At 40.8% G+C, this 27,109-nt stretch overlaps 2 protein-coding genes across 3 annotated transcripts; one reads left to right on the top strand and one right to left on the bottom strand.

Moving 5' to 3' along the window:
• Positions 1-2,716: 2,716 nt before the first annotated feature.
• kptn (kaptin (actin binding protein)) lies at positions 2,717-11,934 on the bottom strand. Its single transcript, XM_053442309.1, has 12 exons — positions 11,499-11,934; positions 10,070-10,152; positions 9,886-9,970; positions 9,743-9,797; positions 8,558-8,636; positions 8,164-8,237; positions 7,002-7,108; positions 4,609-4,713; positions 4,460-4,523; positions 4,219-4,354; positions 3,678-3,842; positions 2,717-3,186 (listed from the first exon to the last, which is right to left on the bottom strand). The coding sequence occupies exons 1-12, from the start codon at positions 11,686-11,688 to the stop codon at positions 3,022-3,024; spliced, it is 1,308 nt and encodes a 435-aa protein (XP_053298284.1). The 5' UTR covers positions 11,689-11,934; the 3' UTR covers positions 2,717-3,021.
• A 7,667-nt stretch (positions 11,935-19,601) lies between these two features.
• Positions 19,602-21,721, top strand: crx (cone-rod homeobox). 2 transcript variants are annotated; one of them, XM_053441705.1, is made up of 4 exons: positions 19,602-19,696; positions 20,098-20,118; positions 20,731-20,887; positions 21,086-21,721. In XM_053441705.1, exons 1-4 carry the CDS (start codon positions 19,602-19,604, stop codon positions 21,719-21,721), a joined length of 909 nt encoding a protein of 302 aa, XP_053297680.1. The 2 variants fall into 2 exon arrangements, with proteins under 2 accessions (XP_053297680.1, XP_053297681.1); XM_053441706.1 differs by lacking the exon at positions 20,098-20,118 and having other exon boundaries at positions 19,602-19,698; positions 20,736-20,887.
• Positions 21,722-27,109: the final 5,388 nt, after the last annotated feature.

Below are 27,109 nucleotides of genomic sequence, written 5' to 3' on the forward strand. Positions count from 1 at the left end.
AACTATTCTGTGCTCACATTGAGACAAATGCATCCAATGTCATTCCATCTGACAACATTTTATCACTCAGCAGGGCATTGATCTAAAGCAACCAGATCTTTGAAGGATGAAGAGGTGGAAAATCTTCAACTGGCAGAGTCACGAGTCAACTGATCTGATCCGATTGAGCTGCAGCCCACCTGCTGAAGAGATGAGTGAAGACAGAGAGACTCCACAACAAGCAAGAGAACATAGTCACTGAATGCAAAGGATTTTACATTAAATATTAAAATCATTAGAACTCCTAAACTTGGGCATAATGTGTTAAAAGGGCCACAACAGTTCTTTCGAATAGTAACTGCAGCTGTCATCTAAAACTTGCTTTGAGCCATCACCTCTGAGTGGTCAGTGTCAAATTTAAAGACTGTTTGAGGAACGTCAAGAAGTGTGGAGGAGGCTCAGTGAGAACCTCCAGGTGAACCAGGGAGAGGGAATTGACACAGCTTGGAGTAGTTGGCCAATCAACTCTCCCTAGATTCAAAAGGCATGGAGCTGACACAGAGGGAGAGAGAGAGACACATGAGTAGGGATACAGAAAGATGCACACGAGTGAAGCTGATGAAACAGAGACTGAACTGAACTGAACTGAGCTGAAAAGCTAGACGTCAGCTGAAATAGCGGGCAAATTATCTTTTTGTGAGTTTATGTTTGTTCTCGTGATTTAATAAAGTATGTTGAAAAGCAACACGTTTGTCTCTGGCTGTGAGTGAAGACCTCGGTGGCATCGGAGATTGTCACAGTCTGTTTTCATTTATTTTTGTTTTAGGTACTTCCACAACCTGCAGAGAGAGGTGAACGTCACCTACAGCTTTTAAACCACTTGGAGGACTGAGGCGAAGACACAGCCAAAACAGAGCGAGGCTGCTGAGAAAGACGAGCAAATCAAGAACCAGGAGCTGAACGGCTCAGTCAGAATCAACCTCTGAAGCCTGACACCTGCAACATTGGAAGCTGCACTGACTCGATGCATTGTCACAGCTGAAAGAACTTCCTGTGGACACAGAGGAGCATGTGAGAGAAGTTGTGGAAGTCGTCTTTGAGACAAACCTCTGCAGGTCTCTATGCCAACATCTGCTGCTGCCTCTCATCAACACGTAATGAGCGTTTGACAAGAGGCTACTTTCATCTTTTTCTTATTACTTAACTAAGCATCCTACCAATGTTGCCATGTTCTGACCTCGATTTGCTCAACTTATGAGTTTCCAAAGGAACTTAAATTAGCACACACTGATCACCATTGAGAGAAATCAGTGATCAGAATTATTTAGCACTGAACCGCATTCATTATTATTTATTTTGATTTACTGATCAACTGAAGAGGCAGCTGGAAGAGGCCAAACCTCAATGTTGCTTAGTCAGCACTATAAGGCTCATTGGGGATCACTTCAAAACACATATAATGAATAAATATTATGCACAGCTGCCTCCGAAGACTCCTAAACAACCAGGATGCACTCTCTGAGTGTATGTGTGTGCTCTTCCAAATCATCTACCAGCATCTGGAGAAGGTCACAGCATAGGAAGTCCTGTGCTGGAGAAAACATCACACAGGATTTCTCTCCTGCTGAGAAAAGCAGTGGACTTGAGGAAGGGGCGCATCCTCAGGACCAACCAACGGCAGAGCTCCTCCGACAGAGGGTGCAACCTGAACACACGTATCTGAACAGTGGCAGCTTGGAAGACACCATGCACAAGCTCTTTGGAGCAGCAGAGAGGCTCCTCTGTCCTCCACGTTTTTGTCAGGTCCTCGGTAGACTTGATATTCAACTGCAACAGTGACTGTTGGAGGAAGATGGGCCTTTTGCTCCTCAAACCAGAAACCCTCACAGCAGATAAGGTAGTTTAAAGGCTGCAAGACATCATTGAAACAGCTGTTTACATTACTATTGAACATCTGGCTTTTCCTCGCTTCTTCCTCAGCCCCTTCCCTCATGCGGTGTCTCCATTGATTAAACTGAAGAGTCTGGTACCTCCTCAACAGGCAACAGTGTGTGGACTTAGTCCAAACCCCACCTCTGCCATCCCTTCGGTTTGACTCCCAACTAACCCAACCCCTTTTTTTCACTTGTGAACCCAACATCTAAGGAACACCTTGAAGGAATTTGGTACAAATGTTAACCTGGACTGGATTTCAGTTTGGATTTCAAATTAATAACAATAATAATAAAAAAAAGATAGAAATGAGAAGAAACACAGATGGTAGAGCTCATTTGCAAATACACATCCCCTAAACCTTTTTGGGAGAAGTTTGGATGGAAATTGAGGATGGGTTTTGAAGAGGCAGCCGGACACGATAGCAAATACACAAACCACTCGCCACTTATAGAAGTAGGAAGGATAGGATACTAATGTAAACCTTCTCAAATTCAAGCTGAGACTTACATTAATGAAGTAAGCATTATTTTTATTCCAGTCGTCTCAGAGCCTGAAGAACAGAATGTGTTCCTGTGTGGACTATAATTGTTCACTGTGTAGGTGTTAAGTGCTAACCTGTTCACTTCTTACTAGGGTGGTATTATTTGATTCTAGATGTTTTTAGTAACACGTGTCACTACGCTACACTACGTGACTCCAGTCCAAGCATGAAATGATCCAACTTCACTGGCATCTGTTTGGACAGTCTGGAATTAAATAATAAATCAAATATTAGTACACGAGATAAATACCCGACAAAAAGTGCATGGATCCAAACGTGTCCTTTATTATCAGCAAATTACTGTACACTATCTACAGCACATCTTTCTATTATATGATTACATACAGTTACAGTGAACTCTATAAATTCTTCTTGAATCCATTATGAAACCGATAAGTAGACTTTCACCATTTTGAAAGGTGTTTGTGATTTGGTTCTCAGAGTGTCTGCCCTCACAGCTAAGTTTAACTTTTCACACACGCACGGCTGCCAATACAAGGCACATACTTCAGTCTGAACCACGGAGGCTATACACATGACACATGGAAATAACTGCTTTGTTCTGCTTATTCTGATGGTGAGTGAGCCGCACACTCTTCATCCTTAGCTGGATCATCTCTCTCCTCGATGTCTGGAGCTTGGGCTGACTCCAGCTCAGAGCCAGCTCTCAGTGCCGACACCCTCTGGCTGAGCCGCTCCAGGACCAAATCAGCAGTGCAGGCAAGACTATGCTGAAGAGACGGAGAGAAGTCCAATAATACAACTTAAAATCAGAGATATAGTAGGTGGTGGAGATTTGAGGAGGTCTGTTGGTTGTGAATACAGAGGGTGACAAAGCTCAGATCTTTAGTTCAATAGGAGATTGTGGTGACTTCTTTTTCTTTGGAGATTGATGGTTAAGTTTAGCACCTCATTGATAAAGAATGATGCAAAAAGATGCATCAGACAACTGCTTAAAATCCTCATTGATACAGAAAATGAGAATGTATGGCTTTAGCCAATTACAGGCCATCTCAGAGCGTAAATGACTTAACCAATTAGATCAAATCTGCTGGTGACCAGTAGGAGTCAGCAATTTATCTATAATTGCTTCAGTTCACCTCTTCAGTAGAAACAACATATTTTCTCCAGTCTACATGTTTGTGTTTACAATGGAAGCAGATGACCTATCTGCTATACTGCTGCTCTTCAGCATCATGGATCTCTGCTTTCTGCTACACACCTGTAAGATATGCAGCCCCTTTAGTGTTAGGACAGCCAGCTCTTTCAGACCGTCCCCGGTCAAGTCTAAGTAGATGATGGACAGCAAAGGACTCTTGAAGCTCCGCCGCCACAGCAGCTGAAACTCTCTGCTCCCCACCGGATGAAATTTGTAGCACAGAAGTTCCTGCAGGGCCGACAGGTGGATAACACCATCATCATTAAGCTCTCACCACGGCAGCCGGCAGAGAAGCATGTCTGTCACATTCCATCATTTTTAATACTTCTGGACCTACTGCATTCATGATCTTATTTCAATGCTGAGGCTGGCTTGAATCTATACAGTTTCTATTGTCAACAAGTTCCATGAAAAAAACGAAACAACCAACAAGTATTAATTCTCTGAGCCACAGAGACACAGAGAAAGTACTGAGAGAGAGATGGACTAACACATTCTGTTTGGTCTTTTCATGACTTTTTAATGAGATAAAAAAACTGAATATCACCACTTTAATTCTTTAAAGTAATATTAATGAAGTCCATTAGTACAGAGAAGCTCTGACCTGTCCGTATGTTCCCAACAGCACCTCCTTCTGCCCGTCAAAATCCAGGTCAATGACTAGAGCGCAGACCACTGCGTCCCACTGGTCACTTTCTGAGAGACACGTGGAGCGAGATAAACCAAACTCGTGGACATCTCTAAAAGAACATAGACCCACGAGTAAAACACCAAATTCAAGTTAACCTGCACAAAAGAAAGCGAGTATTCCACTGAAACCTTTATAAGTCTTTTCTGCTTCTGACCTGTAGACAACTGCCATCTCAATGGTACTGGTTACCAGAAGGTTGTAGCCCTTCATTTCCACACCTGAAGAAGAAATAACAACAGTGGTGAGGATTACTGCAGATTCAAACTAGAGGCAGAGGCTAACTACAGCACAGCAGTGACATACTTGTCTCTCCGCTGGCGTGGCTGGGCTCAGTTTGGCATCTCAAAGGAAACAGCAGCACTGTAGAGATCGGACTGTCAAACTGGACCCGCCAGCTCTGCAAAACCTCTGTTGGAAAAACACACAATATGATTTAAAACACTCAAAGGAATAGTCCTAGGGTACATTAATGATTTCGGCCACTTTAACTTAATTGTACAAATAATAAATAACCAACGAAGACAATGACCGCAGTCATAAATAATCATTACAGCTTCCTTCAGTCAAACATTTAGGACCAGTTTTCATGCTCAGACTTAACAACATGAAAAATATGATCTTCGCTGTCAACATTTATTTCTCTACAGTGTCCACTGCAGTTTAAAGTGACACACTGCTGTTGACTTTGTATTAAAAATTCATACAGCACAGATACAACAATGTAAATAGAATTCTTCCCATAGTAGATTAGTGCACAGATGTGATCCAACTGTGTACTGTATGAAATGAATGCGGTTCAGTGCAAAACATGAATCCTTAACACAATATTACATGTACTGTAACTAAGATTTTAGCTTTTCACTTTTAAAGGCTGCGAGGCACCAACACACATGATTAAACTCTAATCTGAAACTATTCTCTATGCACTTTATGGTGCACTAAATGTACTGTTCCCCATTTTATTGTACGGATGAGTGTAATGTATGCAGTATATACCTCCAAAAATCCCACAGTGGAATGAATCTAGTCTTGTCCATGGCTTGTACTTTCTTTTAGTGACCACAGAGTTTTATTGAGCCTGTGTCTTAAATCGACTCCTTCATTCACTCATTCCGTAATCTCTATATAATTAGTTCTTTACTTTCGAGTAAGCAGTTTATTGAGATTTTGGACACTTAATAATCAGTGTCATGCTGCATTCACGTTATATCTCTCACAAGCAACTGAGGGGGAAAAAACATTCACGACAGAAACCGAGTCCCAGATAACAAGAGTTACTGACACTGATCATCTCCCCATGAGAACTACACACCTGCGACAAACTGGTGTCTCAAAGAAATAACACCACAACTGATCCAGCTTATTTTACATGAGCTATACACTGTTTGTTTAGTGTTTGTATCTACTTTCACTTGGTATTAAACTGCTATTCATATGTAACACAACAAAAGAAGCTGTTTAGCGGCAGCAACAGCAAGGTTATTAGCATCAGGGCTAACTGCCTTGAAATAATGTATGAATATTCACAAGTCAGAATATGAGTGATTCCTGTTCCTCTCATTCGGCTGACATTGCATGAACACAGCATAATTTTGCATCACTGGGACTGGTGTATTGCACTGTGGGATTGTTTAGAGAAAATATATTGCATGGACACAACTGTTTCTGTTGCATTGTGCAAAGTTTTGAGGACACTATACAGTGCACGTGAAATAGTCATCAGTAAAAACTGTGCACGATTCAGTAAACAGGGAGTGAGCTATTATATTAATAATGGGCCTTCTTCACTGGAGATATGCTGACATGTCATAGCAATAACAGCAATGTGAAATAAAACTGGTTGCTGGACTTGTGCAAGCAGAGTTATGGCTGACTGGGACATTTGCAAACACAAAGCCACCATTGATGTTATCACGGATTTTCCTTCTATGACAAGTGAAATTATCTGCTGTCAAAACAGGTCTGTAGTGACTGAGTGAAGAACAGGGAAACATGTTGTTATTGTGACCTTGAAGATCATTTCAAGATGGCTACACCCACTGCTAAAAAGCCAAAATTCTAATTGCTGTTGTGTATTTGTGGCAATTCTTTTTAAAAGTAAAACAAGACACAAACAATGAATGGCTCCTTTTAAGTCAGATGAATTAACTGTATTAGTTTTAATATTGGATTTAATTTGAAACAGAGTGATGGAGCCTTTGCAGTCACAGGTTCGATGTTACTTCTGAGCGTGGAAGATTCTGTAGCTGTCAGACATGACTGAAATGATACCTACATGGCTGATATGTATTTTTCTGATTTGACTGTAACCATGATGATAGCGATGAAACATGAAGGCAGGAACACCCCTCCTCTTAGATCTGTGTGTGTGTGTGTGTGTGTGTGTGTGTGTGTGTGTGTGTGTGTGTGTGTGTGTGTGTGTGTGTGTGTGTACAGATGTTTGTTGCAGCTGTGAGTGCAGCACTAATGACACCTTTATCATCCTAATGAGTCGTGTGACCTTACAGGATTCCCAAGATACATGAACTCTTCACACATTTAACGTGAACAGCACACTAATCTGTCACAAAGTGTGTGCAAACATACTGCACTCTCCATACGCCATAACAACTTCAACTTGGGAGGCTGGTCAAAGACACAAAAATGTGACCGAGTAGAACATCATTAATTGTCTACTCTTTGAGTTTATTCCTCACCTGGCCCAGTCTGATTCACCAGAGCCAGTCCAACGCAGCCGTTCTGACAGCCGAACGCTGAGATCCTCCTGTTGCCAGCTATCCCCAGCATGTCTAACCACAGCACACTGCAGGGAGGGGAGAGAATCACAACAGGAGGGTTAGGACGAATCATTTATACACTGAATTGTATGTAAGACTGATAACTGTCAATGTCCTGCTGCTACAACGAAACATTTACATATTAAATACTTTCTTTACTGTTATGAAAAGTTTTTTAACAAGGTTATACACATTTTAACTTTACTAACGCTTCAAACAACATGCAATTAACATTAACATTTTCTTGCAACTTTCAACAGAACATGTAACACGGGTCTATCCTAAACAGATAGTATGGTTCGGTACTATTTCTAATTAGAACAATAGTGATGGGTATGGCCTGGTATTTTCAGGCAGTTCCAGAACAGTATATGTGTATGGTCACGGACTAACTACAGTTTCTCTGTTGGTGTAGTTGTTTTTTAAGATAAAAACTGTCAATTGGGTCATACAGAATCTCAATTTGGCTTTCCAGTTAAATTCCAATCCCCTTGCGGCATCTTGAGTAAATGTTTTCCCAGTTATCATTATACACTATTATAGTCAGCTGCAGTTCCCATTGTCCCTTAATATGAAAGGTGCAATCAGATGTGTCCAGCGTGTACTTTTCCTACCTAGGAGATGTATATTTTGTATCAAATAAGCTTTGACATTGGTTGGTACTCTTCTATTCATGTCCCACTACACATCTTTTACAACGAGATATTTCTCATGGTATTAATGACACAGTTAAATACGAAATATAAAATCTTTTCATTTTCAACCATTTCTTGTTAAAACAACAAATTAATTTCTATTTGTGTCACACATTGTACATAACTATATGATAAAAATTGTTTGATATGTTATAGATAAAAGGATCTGTTCATCATCATACAGTATAGCATTGCAGGTAATAAACAGCCTTACCAGTGCATATAGTGTTGGCTACCAGACCATAGACAAATGTTGTGAGTCAGATTAAAACACAGAAGAGAGAGAGACTTACAAGTTCCAGATGTTCTCAGTCACTCAAACCCTCACCACACACCTCCAACCAAACAGCCACATGCACAGCTAACACACGTGCACACAGACTAACTTGCTGGGCAGTCTTTGTAGTTCAGGGAAGAGCCTCTCCACTGGCTGCTCTTCAAACTGGTGGAGGGAGGCGTTCTGTTGGAAACAAAAAGTGTCAGGCTGATTGATGCTCTGATATTTACATGATGAATCACTATTTGTTATTTATAAGATATTATTCAAAGGCTTTAAACAGACACAAATTACATAAAACTAATGTTCAGTTTTTTGGAAATTTACAGAAAAAAAGGACCATTTGATTTTAAATAAATGTAATGAAAGGACAAAAATGTGCTACGATAAAATACACAATTAGAATAAATACATAAAACTGTGACATTTTTATAAATATCTTGTGCAAAACCTCATCACAAACACACACACACACAAAGCGAGACAGAAGTCTGTGGCCTGACCTCCTTGTACAGGTGGATCCTCTGGTCATGGCCACTGAGCAGAAACACCGTCTCGCTGCTGCCATCTTCACACTGCACTCTGACAGAGAGAGAGGGAGAGAGGGAGAGAGAGCGGTTGCTGACATTTATCATGCAGAAAGATACTGTCTAAAAACAGCTGCCAGACGGGAACCCACTGATAACACTAATATTCATTCATGAATACTTGCAAACAGTCTCATTAAAATGTCGCCATTTATGAGCCATTCATGCAAAACTATTGGCTCTGAAGTTCATATAGGATAACACAGTGATGGCAGTTGAGACACAAGTAATAACCGTAGTAACTATTATGGTAAATTAGTATTGAAACCTCATATCACGTAATGTTAAAGAGAGTGAAAAAATCCTAAATCCGCCCCCTGATCCGGATCCTCACCAAAAGTAAATGAGTTCTTCCCTGAGCCATTCTACATCCTTACACTAAGTCTTGCAGAAATCCGTATAGTTGTTTATGTTTAATCTAGCTTACAAAGAAATATACAAACCAACAAACTAACGGATGAGCTGAAAACATAACCTCTTATGAGGAGGTTACAAATTCTAGAAACAGATCCACAGCAGTATATTAACTGAGATAAGATAAACTATCTATTATATAAGACTCAAGCCAGGGTTGACATTTAACTTGCTGAGTAGCTGGAATAGTAATGAAGCTGCTCTTGATTCTCTTAAATCTTTTATGATTATTAATTTCACACAGTGATGTTAAGATCTGCAGATAGTCCAGATGTGTTAAAGAAAACAAGGCTTTACAATGTACCTATTGATAAAGGTATGTATGTTTATTTTTCAATAATTGAGTCGCTGCATATTTAATTGTAGATTCTACTTATCATTGACACTACTACAAACTTTCTACGATATGCAACTCTCTCTATATACGTAGTTCAAAATTTATAACCATAGTGAACTCTAACTGGATTGTAAGCATTAATTATATTTCCAGTTGGACAGATGAATTATATCTCGCTGGTTTGTAATGATGTCGCTCTTCTTTGTTGTACTTTCACTGTTCAGTCCTGTAGAAACCTCCATCTTTCTGGGATTGAAAAGCCAGGGCTCACCACAAAGTTAGCTATGAGATGCTTCTGCGTTTCGCACTAATGTTGTGTATCGTTTCACACTGTCACAGCTCAAACTTACTCTGTGTGGTACAGCTGGAAGGGCGTGAACTGCAGCTCCAGATTCAGACAACTTTCTGTTCAGAGAGGCACACCAACAATCAGCAAGAGACACATCTGTGAGAGTGATGAGGGCCGTACACATCTGGACACTGCTTCACTCACGTGCAATGGAATCCAAGTTGAACTCTGAGCCGGGCTCATAGTCACAGTAGATATTCAGGAACGGAGTGGCTTTGTCCCCAGAGTCCTGCAGGAGATCAGTCATAGGTCACAACTCTGCTGTCGTTGTAGAAAGAGTTTACAACACTTCATTATACACATGCTGGGTTTATTAACATGGAAATACCTTTATAAACGTGATGCCCACCACCAGGCCTCTGTTGGGTGGAGACTTGGTGAAGGCGTCAATTGATACAATTTCTGCATCAACTACAAAAAAGAAGGCAGGATGAAATGTTTGACAAAATTACTGACAATAACTGCATTGCTACAAGAAAGGCTCACTCCATGTCATACCATCACTCTTCTAGGCTGCCCCATCTTGATAAAATGTTTCATGCTTTATGATAAAAACCCATGGAAACTCAATTTCAGGTGTCTGGGATCCTAATCAAGGGTCTGACCAAGTTTGAACTCTGTGACTTTGACTTGTCATATCTCCTTAATTATAGGCCACAGAGAAATGGTTATCACGTCATTTTTAAGCTCTGTTCCATATTTTCAATAACTCCATAACTTCTCCATAACTCAAGATAACGCTATCCCTAATATACAAATAAGAGTATTATGAGTTATAAAAGGTTAATTTATAAAGTCATGGAGACATCCTGAAAGTTAGGTGTTCGGTTTTTGAGTTTTTGCTGAGATATATCGTTACTCATCCAAAGTGGCATCACATTTATAATGTTGTTGAACTGCAGTCAGCGATCAGTGCAGGATCAGACACATGCAAAGTATTAATAAACATGTTGATGAGCTCCCAGGTCACTGGATATTGTCCTCAGAGAAATACAACATGTTTGAAACATTTTTTTTTTTCTGAATGTTAATTAGATTTATTGCAAACTGCACTAACAGAGTTTGATTGTTGAGGTGATAATGAACCTCTAAGAAGTGGCCATTCTTCATTTGGGCTTTTTCAGAGTCTTTGATGCAGTTGCTGTGTCTTTGCTTCACTTTGTTTGTCCTGTCACAGCTTCAACTTCAACCTGGTGTATCACTAGCTCATCAGGGAGGCATGAGAATATGAATGATGGAGATGATCCAGGAGGAAGCAGAAAGTGACTTTGCCACCATCAACTGTTACGCTGTGGCTGTATATGTTAATAGCTGGTGTCTGGGGTGTGTTGAGGATACTATGCCCAGCACTGGAAAACTGAGAATCACCTTTCTGCATCATTGTGGAATATTTCCATCCTAAATACTCCCATACTGCCCTGATGTCCCAGTGGCAGTTAAACCTGTGACATGATACACATACACAATGTTGAGTAAAGACACAAATACTGACTCTGAAGAAGCAGAAATGAAGAATGGCCTCATTATTTGAGAGGTTCATTATCACCTGAACAATCAAACAGTCATATAAGTGTAGTTTTCAGAGACCTGGGAGCCATGAACAAAGCAGTACACTGGTATTTTGTATGTGTCTGACCAGATCACTAACTGGTGTGCAACAGCCTTGCAAAAACTAATAGTGATGGTGATACTTCAGATAAGTCATGATGATTTAAGGTTTGTGTGTGTTTTGTGTGCGTTTGTGTGTAAGCGTGTACCTGGTATGTATGTGAACTGCACCTCTTTGGCCACAGGTCTGCCTTTGAGCTGCAGCTCCTGGTATCTGAAACACACCACCTTCCCTTTGAGTGTGGCCGTCAGCAGCTGCTGCTCCCCGGCTTGACACAGCCCGTAGATGTTGCTCTGCGACGGGAAGCGGCTGAAACTGTCCTCCACGAAGGGGAACATCTCCCGGAGCCTCCTGCGGGTGGAGGTCGACTCACTGGTTGGAGCTGAAGGGACAATGAGAATCTAAAGTTTTCATGCTGGTTTAGAGGCGCCTCTGCTTTCTGTCTGTGGTCACTGCATCGTCAAGCTAGCGAAAACGAGAAAAGGAAGTGTGGATAATTCATTTCAAAATACAGCGTCTCCATTCGGTTTACTCGGTGTTCTAATGGCTTAATATTTAATATGGATTCTTTTATTTTGAAAACAAACTTCCTTATTTTCGTTTTGTGGCTATTAAAGAAAGCTTGACATCAAAAGGAGGGAGCAAAACATCCGGGTTTGCGTGGAGCTGCGTTCATGGCCATCGGATAAACTTAGTCGGTGATTCCAAACGATTCAACGAAGTAGAAAATACATTATTTTCATGACAAGAAGTTACATGAGATTTAAAGAATGGGTTAGGATTAGGGTGAAATGTTCTTTCGTTTTTTTTTTAATCTAATTATGATTGTAATACCACCAAAAGTATAAATAACAATAAAATAATAATTTGCATGGCTGATATCTTAAGTATTTCACTATGAGTTAACTCCTTTATATATCAAATCTAAGCAAATCACCTTGTGACTGTGGCAAAGTGATTTTATTTTGAGGTCACTAACTTTATGACTTATTTTCCATTCAAAATACATAGTCACAAAGGCTCTGGAAGGCAGCGCACGGGCTCTTTTCTTCATGTGGTAAATGTATGACGTAGTTGACACATCACATGCACACTGCTATCACCTAGCGGTCATTGTTTTTATTTCAATAATTGTGTGATTCTTCCGTCAATGAGTTTTTCCTTTGAGTCTTTCCTGTTCTCATCGGTCTCTGTTCCACTAACTCTCTTCTTTTGTGCATTTTTTTCACAGTCATGACTCAAACAGATAATTCTTCAAAACCAAATCTCTCCATGTTTTTTCTATTTATTAGAGTGATTACAGCTCAATAAATAACATGCACTGTTGTGCTAGTTAGATTCATCATAAACTCATATTCCACTGGCATATAACTTTATTTTCAAGTTTGTGTAATCGTTAGGGCTGGCTAACATTTTTACAACTTCAATCTATCTTGTCATAACAAGACATGTCCAGCAGGTGTCATTAGCAGCTCACTCATCAAGCTCTACTAACCATAGAACAGTGGGATGTCACTCGAGTCATTCGCTGCGGGACAGCTTTACTCCTCATGTGTACAGTTAAGCAAAAACACGTTTTTATTTCCCTTTTAAATTAACTACTAATAGCTAAATTATAACCACAGTATCCTTGATAAAAGTCAAAGTCCAACTATTATCTCTCTTTCCAATATCTCTCTCTATCTTTTTTTTTGTATATCAACCTGTTTTTAGTGGTAAAAAACCTAATGTCTTAAAAGTTTTTAAGAAACATTCTGTATGATTGTTTCCATAAAGGACCCTCAAATTCTCATCCTCACATAACCCCTCACAATTCATATAACATACAGGACTGGACAACCATGGAGAGAAACGCCTGAAGGATCATTTGAAATGTAGGTGCAAACTGAACTTTATTCCACTGGATCCATCACTAACCTTTATCAGAAATAGATATTTGTGACACCAAATAAACCAAAGAGCTCCTGACAACACGCAGAGTGCAGGCCTGGCTCTCTGACAAATCAGTCATCAATAAATGACTACTTGAGGCATAGGGGATTTGATCTTCACCAATACAAAGCAAAGAGACAAGTTATATCTATGTATAAGGACATATAATTGATTGTAATATAATTTTATTATATATTTTTTCATAATATATTCTGTATATTTTGCAGCAGCATTAGTAAGCTGCAGGAAAAGATCGCTGTCTGATTACGTAGTGTGAATGATCAACACTAACTAATATCAGATCTGTTTAGCAGAAACTAAACTTTACATGTTTTTATTTAGTAAATGGACATTAGTATAGACTGAGGGAGGTTTTTTGCTTTGTAGGTCCAAACACTGACCACACTGAACTCAACTGAAGGTTACAGTTTAGTGTCTGCACCTTCTCTAACATACGGATAAGGGGGGGGGGGGGGGTGTTCCTATAGTGGGTAACTTAATGTCTGAAACCCGTCCATACATTATATATTTTATACCTGTTACTATTGGAGTAGATGCATAATGTAAAGAGTTCTTCAGGGTCAGGTAAGATTACTGTATACGTTTTTTAACTCCTAACAAAATTATTGAATCACTATCAAAACAAGTCTTTTCATATTTAGGTTCTATGAAGAGCAACAGCATTTAAAGTATAATACACATTACAAAGTCACAGTCGTTGATTACAACTCTATGTCTGTTTGAATTTGTTTGAAAAGTGATTTAATGAGACAACTGGACAAGAAATGATTATAATAAGTTAATTTATATAGCCCTTTTGAAACAGGGTTGGCAAAATCCTTTGACAGACAGAGCAGACACAGAAAACTGTATTTGAAACTATTAATAAATGAAAGCAGTAAGAAGACTGCATCACATTAAAGCAGTAAATGCAAACAAAAGAATAGGAACAATAAAAAGAAGATGGCATTACATAAAAGCAAATATTTACTAAATAAATAGTTGCTAAAATATAAAAGATAAAAAGGGCCATATTTAATATTACTGGCTCATTTATTTATTATTATGAGGCAGGTTAAATTTGAGTTTTGCACCTACACATCAGAAGTGAAAGGACAACATGGCAGAAGGATGTCATCACCAGCAGAAGAATAACATCCGACACTTGATTATTGTGTTGTAACTTCAATTTAAAAATGTCTTTTCACAAAACTTTCGCCAAAATGATCAGCCAAAAAAAGAGTGACGATCATCAAACTTAAAATCAATCATGCTCTGTGGCGATTTTGACCCTAAAACAGCATCAGATATGAACACAGTAGTAATATTAACCTCATCTTCGATCACTGTTGTTGTGTGGGCATTCCACAGTGTGTGTTAGGATGTCCAGCATGTATTACTGAGGTGAAGCTGTAGGAGGTGAGGCCCTGAGACCTGCCGCTGCCCCTGCTGCCGCTGCCGCTGCTGCATGTTGGGACAGTTCAGAGGCCGCACTGTGCTACACCCCCACTTCTCCTACTAATACCATCTGCTAATCCATCTGCAGGATTACTGTCCACTGTAATCACTCATCCTCCACACTGGCACACCTCACCTCACTCTGCAACTCCTGACTCACTGCACGCTCACACACACACACACACACAAATGTATCTTGCATAAGAAGTTTATTGTGGTTGTAGTGTAACATCAGGTTCGCCATCACTGTGCAGTTATTAGTTATTACCTTTGTTGAGATGTAACCATCACTAAAATAGAGTTAACAAAAATGTATTGGTGGTTATTTCATTTAATAAATAATTTTTCTTTTAAGTTGCCATCAACATCATTTTATTGTATTTTATTCTACATAACATTTCTTCTCCACCATATCTCAGGGAGAACTGTTTTCAGTGACCAACATGATGAGCTTATTAATGACACCACGTTCCTTGTAGTTATGACCTGTTATGAAAGAGCAGCATCTGGTTTGGGACCTGGCTGTAAATGGCAGTTCACACCAGCTCAACCATGAATAATATACATCCTCAGTCTGATAATGTGATATGAAGTTGTATTTATATCACAGGTGCTCATTTACTGCAAAACCAGTACTTTTATATCTGATACTTATTTTAGTGTCACATCTATTTACATACTAGATTCAGGATTTTGCTCAGGTGACTCGTCGGAACAGTTCCACAGCTGGATTTTGCTGTTCTAAGAAGAAACATCCACCCACTCTCTCAGCTGAGGGGGACTGACTGTTGTAACTGTTTTAATACATGTATCACGTTTTGAATTGTGTCTTTACTTCCATGCTTTTACTGTAAAGCACCTTTTAACTGTGTTCTGAGAGGTGCTCTATAAACAACATTCTTATTACTATCATTATGTTATCGGTATGGCTGCCTTGACCATGTTTTACAATACAGTCTTTAGTAGCGGTATGATGTGGATAGACTCCTCCGCATAAACTAAAACGGCATTATAGAGATTTGTTCACCTGCTAAATATTACTGAGACAAAAGGATAAAAAACACCTGCTCCCTTCCTTCATGCTGGAAGCGGAAACTATCTTTATTTCATACAGTTTGTGACAAACTTTTAAAGTAGATAGAACAAATACAAGATATTTCTCCCTCCTCTTGGTGGTTAGGCTCAGGTTATGGTAAGGGAAAGTAACTTATTCCATGGCTAACATGCATTGGTCAAAAACGCAAAGTCTCATTGTGAAAAATCTTCACACAGTCAGCGAAACAAATGTATCTAGTGACATTTTCCAAAATCGATGAACTCTTTTCTCTTTCACACTATTTCACACGTTTTTCAAATGATATCACGCTGTTTTCCAAACGTTTAAAGACACATTCTAAGTGATGGTAAATTTCATCCATTTCTTCAGAAACCATATTGAAAAATATTTGAAATCTTTGCGGAATATTTACATTACAATAAAACAATAATCATTCCAACGCTGATTGCAACTTCAGCTGATGAAGATTTTTGTCAAAGTGTCCTCAGAAACGTTGCAAATTGTGGAATATGTGTATAAAGAGCTCCTGTTCCCACACTGTTCTTTCTCTTCTGACCTAAACCTATCAATTAACTATAAAGCTGAGACTCAGCACTTTCATGTTGTGTGCAATATTTCATTACAAGTTCAGCTCATAATCTGAAGAACTGTCAAAGTACTAACATTCTGGAGCATCCTAACTTGACAGATTTGTTTATTACCAATATTTCATTCTTTTTAATTGTAAAGAAAATTAGCAGACACAAATTCTGCATTTTAAATACGATACTGGAGACAGGCGATGCTTGGTTTAGCTGAGCATAGAGACCAGAAGTAAAGGGAAATAGCTCTGTTCTAATGTGACCAGAATCCATCCACCAGCACCTGTACAACTCAAACATCCACACTTTCCTGTCGGTTTGATATAAGATCCAAAGTCTAAAATCAAGTTTGTGGTTTTAATGAGTTGTTGAGCAAATTCCCACCCAGGAGATAAGAGTCTCCAAATCTGCATGGGTGTATTTTATCCAGGCTTTGGTTATTGCTATCAGTTTTGACAGATATAGCTGAGAGGATATCAGTGGAATCACATGTTTTCTCCAGTGCAGGTGAAGAAGCCTTATCTCTCAAAGTCACACAACCACGAGCTAAACATGTTTACAGGTTGATCTGCACCTTCCGCCCTCACACAGTCACATTCATCGACTGGGGACATACCAAGGTCATACTCGGCTTTATGATGACTCAGCAATCTGAAGGTACCAACTCGGTCTCATCTTGTAGCAGTGTCTCCGTCTGCAGACGGTCTCATAAATGAATATGGTAGCTCTGCCAGTGTGTGTGTGTCTGTTTGTTTGTGTGTGCATGTGTCCAGTGTGACAGTATCAACCTAACTGGACTGGAAGGGGGTTGCTGGGGTGGTTAGTGTCGGTCTGTGCTGAGCTGCTGGTGGCACCTGGTTTGCACAGAGGGGATTAAGACTGTGTGTGTGTGTATGTTTGTGTGTTTGTATATGTGTGTATGTGTGTGTGTGTGTGTGTGTGTGTGTGTGTGTGTGTGTGTGTGTGTGTGTGTGTGTGTGTGTGTGTGTGTGTGTGTGTGTGTGTTGGTGAGTGATTGGTGTTGACAGCAGCCTCTGTACTGCTGGCCGGCCTGCAGATTTAGCCGACCTGTTTTAGACACTGTAATCTGGATTAAGCGCAGCAGTGTGTCAGTGGGGAGGGGGAATGGAACCTCCCCCACCCGCTGCCCCTTCACCTGCTTCACCCTGCCCCTCCTGCTCACATCCCCTCCCTCTGTCTAAATTGCCTCCCCCCTCTCTCTTCCTCCCCCTCTGTCCACCTGACGTCCATACGTGTTGTCCTCCTTGAGTCCACATCCTCCTGGCCTCCAGGTCAGCCTCCAGTGTGTTGAACACAGACTGTTCCATCTTAAAATAAAACGCCTGCTTGCATCATTCTGATTGCGTCTGAGGACAGATTTAGGGGGAAGGGCAGTCGGGCAGGGATTATATCAGCTCAGTCCTCTTCCCTACTTCCCTATTTACTGATGCAGCTGCAGGACGAGCTGTTCCACTGTTGGAAGAAGACTGGATCCCCATCATCAAAATCAAGTTGACAGTGTTTGCATAACAGTTATCACCTTTATTTGTTAGATTAAATAACTCACCAAAAAAAAAAGGTATTTCTTGTGCATGATTTTGTGTCAAATAAGATTGACACTAAATGTGTGTGATTTTTATTATATCACACACTATTGCTACTTGAATATCATAGCAATAATTGAATAAAGCAGATTGTGTGTAAAATAATAGTCAATAATACTTGTTAAAAAGTGAAGAAAACAAATTTTGAGACAACCAAAATCATATTAAAATATCTAATGGGTTAGAAAAGGTTTGTCAAAAGTTTACAGAGCATAATTTAAGAATATATGCACAATATTGCATATACATTTACAGAGTTCTCTCTTGGTCACATCACGTTCCCGTAGTGTAGTCCAGGAGTCGTACGTTCTCCATGTGTAAATGTGCAGCTCCTGTGTCTCCATGCTCTCCTCAATCCTCTGCCCACGTCCCTTCCATCTTAGATTCGTCCTGTCGCCCCATTCTCTCTCTTCTGCCTCCTCGTCTTTCTTTTTCCCAGTCCTCACACCAACTCGTCCAATTCCCACTGTGTGAGGCTGTCGTCCTCTCCAGCCTCCTTTCCTGCAGCACCACTGAACGGATTGCTCTGTCTTTCCTCCCTTTATCTGGAGATAAGATACTTACTTTTCAGATAAAGCATATTACGATAAATCAAATGAGCTTTGTCGGTTTTGTGCATCTGGGTGTTTGTGTGTGTGTGTGTGTGTGTGTGTGTGTGTGTGTGTGTGTGTGTGTGTGTTGGTGTGATTGCAGCATGTGTATATGCATCTGTTTTGCAGATAAATGTAATCTGTTAATAATGTGTGAATGAATGTATGACAGCAGATGTGCAGCAAGTAGAATGGAATAAGGGGGAAAGGATAGCAGGATGAGAACTGAAAGGAAAGTTACCATTTCAAAAAGCATCCAGAATAAAAATTCTTGATGCTTCCTTATTGAAATATTAAAAAACATAAGTTCTGTTGAAGGTTTATAACACTGGTATTAAAAATGGCAGGTAAACAAACTCAACATCCAAAACTTGTTTAGTCTTGAATGATATTAGTAGACTGTACTTTGAAATAACTTCATGTGAACAAATGCATAAATTGTATTTATTCAAACTGAATATCTATATATTATTTATTTTAACATTGTATATACTGTTAACCCCAACTTTCCACTCATATCAGAAGTGATCAATTACAACATGGAGAAAAAAACCGTTTGTTACGAGCCTGTTGCTTTTTCTCCCTAGGTGCGTGTGCGCGGGCGCGTGTGGTGGGAGGGGTTTAGTGGAGCCACTTGTTTCCTCTAATTAGCTGCGTGTGCCGGTGAAGAATCTCAGTAGAGAGACCTCCCCAAGGCGCACAGGCATCCAGGGGCCACTTCACCTGTGTGAGGACTCCTGAGTGAAGAAGAGCGGCTTGGAGCCGGAGGAGCCGGAGGAGCTGCAGACCTGAAGCTCAGTGCGCTCTGTCCCGTCTGCTGCTGCGACACAGACACAAGCTGAAGCCGCGGCGTTCAAAAAGAACATAAAAAAAGTCTTAAACTTTTCTCCTGCAGACCCGCTCCGGTCTGCACCGCTCCTCCGTGGCGCAGCTTCTCTCTGGCACTGCTGAGCTCGGAGGGGCCCTCGGCTGCTGTGTTGCGTGTCCGACCTACAAGTCAGCGCCGGGACTTAAAAGCCCGCTGTAAGGATGATGTCCTACATAAAGCAACCCCATTACACCATGAACGGGTTAAATCTGCCTGGTCCCGGAATGGATGTGCTTCACACAACCGTCGCTTATCCATGTAAGTATATATACCAGGATATCTTACCGATATATCGATCATATATCGTCTTGTACTTATACTTTCTGACTTTTGTGTATTTTCGGACGCCTTTGTCTCTTTCCGTGTATTGTAATGAATAAAGTCCGCTGCAGCCAAACGAAGAGTAAATTAGAATATGAACAAATACATTCATAAAGGTTTGTGTGATGATTGTGTATGTTGTATAATAATAGATTAAATGGTAAAATATCGCCTATGTTAAAATCGCGTATGTTGCGTTGATGTGAGATAAAGAAAACAGAATTTCAGAGTATTATCGTATTATTGGTTTCCTTATGATTTGATGAAAAGTTGTTAATTTCCATATGATTTATTAATAACTCCGGAAGATGTCGTTTATTAATAAAAAGTGCAGACCGGCACATACGCAGATTGTAGGTTCAGACAAGAGGCAGATATATTCAACCTATTGAAATGTAGATAATCTGCCCTTCATCTGGTGTTCAGCATCAGGAAAGACATATTTGTTTATGTCTTTTATGTGTTTATCATTTCCCAACAGTTAACAGGTCCCACGTTGACACATGACACATTAAGGTTCACAGTAGATGGAAACACTTGATACGCTTAATGCCTAATGTGACTAAATCGAATAATTGCTCACTATACTAGTTCTGAAACAAACACACCAAGGCAGAGTGTAGACATATGAAACTGTACAAACCTTTTTAAAACGAATAGAATGTAACTGTATCCCCCTTCTTTGGGGAAATGTGACTATATAAAGAAACAGTGACTGTTTTGATGATTTATTATCATGAGCAAATATAGTCTGATCCCCTTCCCAAGCAGAAATTCAGGATCACAAACAGTATAAGTGTCCATCAGTATATGCATTTGTGTGTCATCCTTACAAAGCTGAGCAACAACACAACTCATGCAAATGAGCACTTTTCAAACTGCCTTTGAGTTGTGCTCATACTTCACACCATCGCTCCATCACCACCAGTATAATAACCCTCTTTCTCCCCTCTCTGTGTCACTTGGGTTCGCAGCCACTCCCCGGAAGCAGCGCAGGGAGCGCACCACCTTCACCCGGACACAGCTGGACATCCTGGAGGCGCTGTTCTCCAAGACCCGCTACCCAGACATCTTCATGAGGGAGGAGGTGGCCCTCAAGATCAACCTGCCGGAGTCACGTGTGCAGGTACAGCAGAAGTAGGCTATAGCCTCATGATACTGTTCAGTGTTTGTGGTTTACAGCCATAAAGTTGCTTGAAGGTAACAAGCTGCACAGTCACTTATGGTGCATCACTTCAGATATATAAGTCACACTTGTCATTTCTCTCCTCTGTACCTCCCTCATAACGTGCTGACATGTGTATCGCCGTCTGTGCTTCTCCAGGTTTGGTTTAAAAACCGCCGTGCCAAGTGCCGCCAGCAGCAGCAGCAGAGCAGTGGCCAGTCCAAGCCGCGCCCTCCCAAGAAGAAGGCCTCTCCAGTGCAGGAGCCCGACGCCACTGGTCCTGTCCCCAACCAGTCTAGCTCCTACAGCCCCTCCTCTGGCCAGTCAGGGTCCAGCCTGGCACCCAGCTCCAGCACTGGAAACGCAGCTGTGTCCATCTGGAGCCCGGCCATGTCACCCCTGCCTGACCCCCTGGCTTCCTCAGCCCAGTGCATGCAGCGGCCCTCACCTTACCCCATGAGCTACGGCCAGCCATCAGCTTACACCCAAGGCTACGCCAGCACCACCTCCTACTTCACTGGCTTGGACTGCAGTGCCTACCTGTCCCCCATGCACTCGCAGCTGTCGGGCACAGGGGGCGCTCTCAGCCCCATCACCGTGCCCTCAATGGGGGGCTCCTTAAGCCAGTCCCCGGCCTCTCTGTCCTCACAGGGCTACAGCACAGCCTCCTCCCTGGGCTTCACCTCCGTTGACTGCCTGGACTACAAGGACCAGCAGGCCTGGAAACTGGGCTTCACCACAATGGACTGTCTGGACCACAAAGACCAAAACTCCTGGAAGTTCCAGGTGCTCTAGAAAGCGAGGGAGAACTTGTTAAAGTGTTTCAAACATGTGCCGAACATGTCATGTGTGTCAGTGAGTTCTGTTTGAGATAGTTTGAGGCATGTTCTGCCCGAGGACTTGTTATCCTTGATTCTCAGTTTCTTGTTTGTAAGGTTTTGTTTGATTTTCTAAAGTTGATCTCTGTAGAGATGCATTTCATGATGAGAGGACAGTGACTGTCACTAACGCAGCCTGACTGCAAACCATGTCTCCTCTTCATGTTCCGTTAACCAAGACAATGAAAGCCTTGAAAGCGTTTTCAGGAGAAGACCAGCGGAGACACCGATCCATCTCTCCCTGTGTGACATGACCGGGAAACTCAGCGACATGAACTCTACACTTGTTCGTTTTGTTTTAAACCTACGTTATCATTTAGTGCAAGATACTTTAACATGAAGGGGCTCTCGAGTCCTTTAGGTCACTTCCTCTTTCAGGGTCAATTTATTTTAAGCTAATTATTATTATGTTATCCTACCCTTACATATGTAACTGGTTGCGTTTAGATCTTTTTGACTATTTGTGTTGCGTGTTACAGTGTTAGTTTCATCATTCTGATCTGTTCAGTGAAAAGTTAGATCTTCTGTTCTAGTTGTGTGACATATTAAAGCAATTCAGTCCATGTCTGTGCCGTGATGATCATTGAGACTCTGGGCTTTGAAGTGAGTGATAGTTTGGCTATTGATGCTGCTGCAGGAGACAGTGGTGAGGGGGGGCAGAGTGAGGGGTCAGGGTGGAGAGTGGCTGTGTCCGTGTTGTCAGCTCGTCATGTTCGTCATGTGGCCTGCATGTCTTGGTTATTTTAGTTGTTCTGATTCTGGGACTGTCTCAATCCTCTTAACCTCCCTTCAGCAATGCCCTAAGTGAATTAGTTAGGATTATTGCCCTTCCTCCCTCTGTCTCTCACCCATCTCCCCCACCTTAGCCACACCTCCTCCCCCTCACCTTTTCCGGACTCTCCCCTCACTTTTTTCCCCTCTCCGTCTTTTCTATCTTTGTCCACTTGTCGTCCCTCTGCAGTATGTCTTCTTTCTACCTCTCATCAGTCAATCAATCAAATTTGATTTGTGTAGCTCATATTCACAAATCACAATTTGTCTCATAGGGCTGTAACAAGGTGTGACATCCTCTGTCCTTAACCCTCAACATGAGTAAGGAAAAACCTTAACAGGGTAAAAAAGAACGTAGAAGAAGAAGCCACATGTGAGGGATCCCTCTCCAGGACGGACAGAAGTGCAAGATGTCAAGTGTAAAGAAGAACATAATCAGGATGAAGGTTTTTTTCTACCTCTACCTGCTTTCTCTTCTCAGGACCCCTCATTCATATCCCACTCACCAGCTGCTCCCCAAAAATATAACGTCCCAAATATGTAGGTCGTCGACAACAGAGAAGTTTATTGAAGCCTTTTCACGACACTTGTTTTCTCACACGTGTCCATCAGCTCAGTGGTTCCCCCGTGTTTCAACCCCTGCTGCCCCCCCAACCACCACCACTGCACCAATCTCCCCAAACTCCTCTGACAACCTGGTAATCCTAACATGACCTGATTACTGTCATGCAAACTTAACCATCACATCAACCGTGTGAAAATATTTTGACTGAAGCGTGTGTATTCTGAGAGTTTGTGTTGAAGGAGCAGAGGCACACAGAGGATTTCTCATCAGTTACTTAAGAAATGCGACTTTTCCAACACAACAGAGACATTTGACCACACTCATGATTTCATGACATTTCTTTTATCATGTTTCAAAGCTGAGGAGAATTGTTTTTTCTCTGAGCTCAGTCATAAAATGTTTAATACATTTTGAATTTAGTTTTAGTTTATTTTCAACGTGTAAATGTTTCTTAAAAGCTAAATGAATATAAAAGAGTTAATAATGACTACACTGCTCTACTGATACTTGAGAAGAGAACAAATATTTGTTGCCATGTAAATCATATCTGATCTGCATGCTCACATGTTTTTAGCATAACTTGAGATCTGTTGCATAAAGTGGAGTAACCGGGTGGCCAGAGACATTTCAAAGCATTTCCCTGCACTCAACACTGACCTAATCCCACTCTGTGCGGGTTTAATCCCTCCGCCCTCCCTCCCCGTGGTGTGATTGGTTAATCCCTGCGTCTGTGCGCCCTGGTTGGTTAACCCCTCTTGGAGGGTGCAGTGCACTTGTAATCTTCCCCCTCAGCACTGAGAGTTTCAGACAGACATTTGTGCTGTAATCCCAGGGAGCAGCAGATGTGATGGGGGATGGACAGCACAGAGCAGACCTTGAGGAAGGTGAACGCAGGAAGAGAAAAACACGGCACGGTCTGAGAAACAAACACGCAGGCCCCTGTTTACTTTTAAACTTAAAAATATGTTAAAAAAGCTGAAACTTTGGTTGCTACTGGCTGTAAAAACAGAGCTTTGATAACAGCTTGATTTTATTTCAAAGCAGTGCTCCTCATCATCATGTGGGGCCAGGCAAAGTAGAGTGATTACATCTACCTGGATGGGTCTTCATCCACCTGTAGAGTATATGCACAGTATATGTACAAGCTGGACTGTCTCTCTTGGGGAAGCACACACTTCACCAGAGGCCCCACTTACAGGGTAGGATCATCGGTGGTGCACTGAGCCTTTATGGGGGGGTTAAAGGGGTTCAGAGTTGTGATAGCAAAATGTGTCAGTATGCCAGACATTTTAAATATTGTGGTGCTTAAAACACCCTGTTGTGCTGATGCCTCTGCTGGGGGGTTATAACCTCTGTGTGTACAGTGAATCACCCAGCTATCTCTTACATATTGACTAAGTTGTCTTTAAAACGTGTTCTCACCCTGAAACACCTCTGCAGCCGTAACTCATACCTGGCGTTAAGTTTCATTTGAGAAATAAAGACAGTGTGAGGTATGTGCTGATCCTCATTATTACAACCATAACCAGGTATGAATAAATAAATATAAAGCAAGAAAGTTATTAAGATAGTGTAGTGAAATGCAGTAGGTCCAGAGGTGGACACAGGATTGGGCAAAAGTTGCTCAGGAGGTACAGTGGATCATTCACTAACCAGAGGGTCAGTGGTACAAACCCGGCTCCTTGGGCAACTAACTGAGCCCCAAACAATTGTTGGACACTGTGTGATATAACAAGTTCTGTAGTAGACAGTAACCCTGCATGAATGTGTGAATGAATTGTAGTGTGAAGTGCTTTGAGTGGTGGCTAAGAAAAAAAGAATAAAGACTTGTCTATTTTCCACTGGATTCCAACTGAGTGGAAATCATCTACCATAACTTCATCTGTACATGTACTAATGTTTTCATTCTTTGAACATCATCTCAGAAACATATGGCATAATGCAGTTAATGCTCTAAGCACCCCAGTGACCCTGCTCCATCCTTACTGTGAGCTGGACACTTGCCATGTTCTCAGCAGCAGACATACTGTCCTCCTTTGTGTCTTTTCTCTGACCCGAGGTGGGTGAAGACCTCCCTCAACTTTACCTCTGATAGGCTTGTAGTTATTTGCTTGGGTTGGTTTGGTAAAGGCTTGAAGAGTGATGATTTGATAGGGTAAGTATGTAATATAATAAATACAATATAATAACATGAGGCAGGCTCTGGTCTCCCCCCAACTTAGATGGGAGATAACAAATAATAGTCAAGGTATAACATGTATTAACATATCAACCTGTTCTATAAATTGTTAATGCTGGTGTCAACATAAACCCCAAAGCAAAACTTCAATATATAGCATATTCATCATAATAAAAAGGCCCCAAAACCATGACAATATTGCCTGTGGAATGTTTATCAGCTCATGCTCGGTTCATGTTTTCCTTGCTCTTGCACATAAGAGGTTGATTTGATGACTGTTGCATTCATTGGTAACATTAATGTTGAGATGCTCCATTTAAGTAGAAGTATCCTATCCAAAAGTTAAAAATATAAATATCAACATGCATGAAAGTTTCTCATACATTTTTTATGCTATTTGCTGGTGAAATAATCCATTTAACAATATGTTGGAATTTACTGTATTTGCTCATTATAATGTAATATTTTAACTGTAGCTGCAACTATACAAAAACTTGTAGTGGAATGAAAAGTCCTGTATTTCTCTCTGAAATATAGTGGAGTAGAAATACAAACCAGTATATTAAAGGCTCAAGTATAGTACAAGTACCTATTTTCTTTTTAAATCACATTGCTCAGGATGTGAAGTCTGTTCTGAAAAATATGCCTCCACTAGAGGGCGCTGACACTTCTCTCAAGGCGTTGGATCATCAATACACTCGAAAAGAAAGTGACTGTGCTTTACTTTGGTCAGATATATATTTCAACTATACTAAAAATGAGAGATTTGATGTTTTAAGATATAATGCAAAAATTACCTTTGAAACGCTTCAAAGAGACGGAGATCAAATCTTGCTGGTGCACTGATTCACATAATATAATCCTGAAGATGCATTTATCCTGGTGAACTATGTGTCACAACGTGTGAATAAACAGTCTACATGCTACAGGCCTCAATGAAATATCATAAGTTAGGTATATATTTATTTGTAATGATGTTTCCCCACTTTCAGATCATTCCGACTGGAGTTGACCTCTGAACGTGAGACAAGTGATCAGTGACTCTAACATAATTGATCTGTGAGAATCTGAGTGCTGGCTGTTAAAGTCACTCTCATTGAGGCGGGTGGAGCTGAATTATGCATGTAAAAACTGAGTTGAATCATATTCAACTCAGTTGAATTGGAAGAGGAGACGTTAAACCTTGCCAGCTACAGACACAAGATACTGACTTAAAGAAACGTGTGCTGTGTTCGTTTAGATGATCAGTTCAACACCAATAGATTGACACTAACACAGAACAAAACCTGATTCAAATATGCCAGGTTATTTTCCTTTTCAACATTATTATCCAGTTAGTACAGACTGTTGCCTGTGTGGTATGTTGTTAAAGGGTGCCCCCGTGTGGCCGCTCCAACCTTTCTTTTGGAAAGTCCCAGAAACACATCATAGTCCCCCACGATCTATCTAAAGTAAATACATCACACGTGCTGCCATCACTTTATTCTAACATATATTTATTAACACCATAATATGAGAAATTTGAAAAATACAAAGATCAGCTCAATTATACTTCTGAAAATCTTGAGGAATAAGAAATATATAAAAGAAAACATATATGAGGTTATATTGTGTATCACACATTTTGAGAAAGAACAGATTATATATGCTCAGATCTACAGAGTGCAGGAGACGCAGACCCTAAACATGCAGTGTAGCTTTCACCATGATTCTATTCATAGTGTTTTGACAAGTCTAACATCTATTTGATAAACATGGAGAGAAAGAAGCCTATAACTGATCTACAGAGA

The sequence above is a fragment of the Pleuronectes platessa genome, chromosome 15 (genome assembly GCF_947347685.1).
Source record: "Pleuronectes platessa chromosome 15, fPlePla1.1, whole genome shotgun sequence".
NCBI lineage: Eukaryota > Metazoa > Chordata > Actinopteri > Pleuronectiformes > Pleuronectidae > Pleuronectes > Pleuronectes platessa.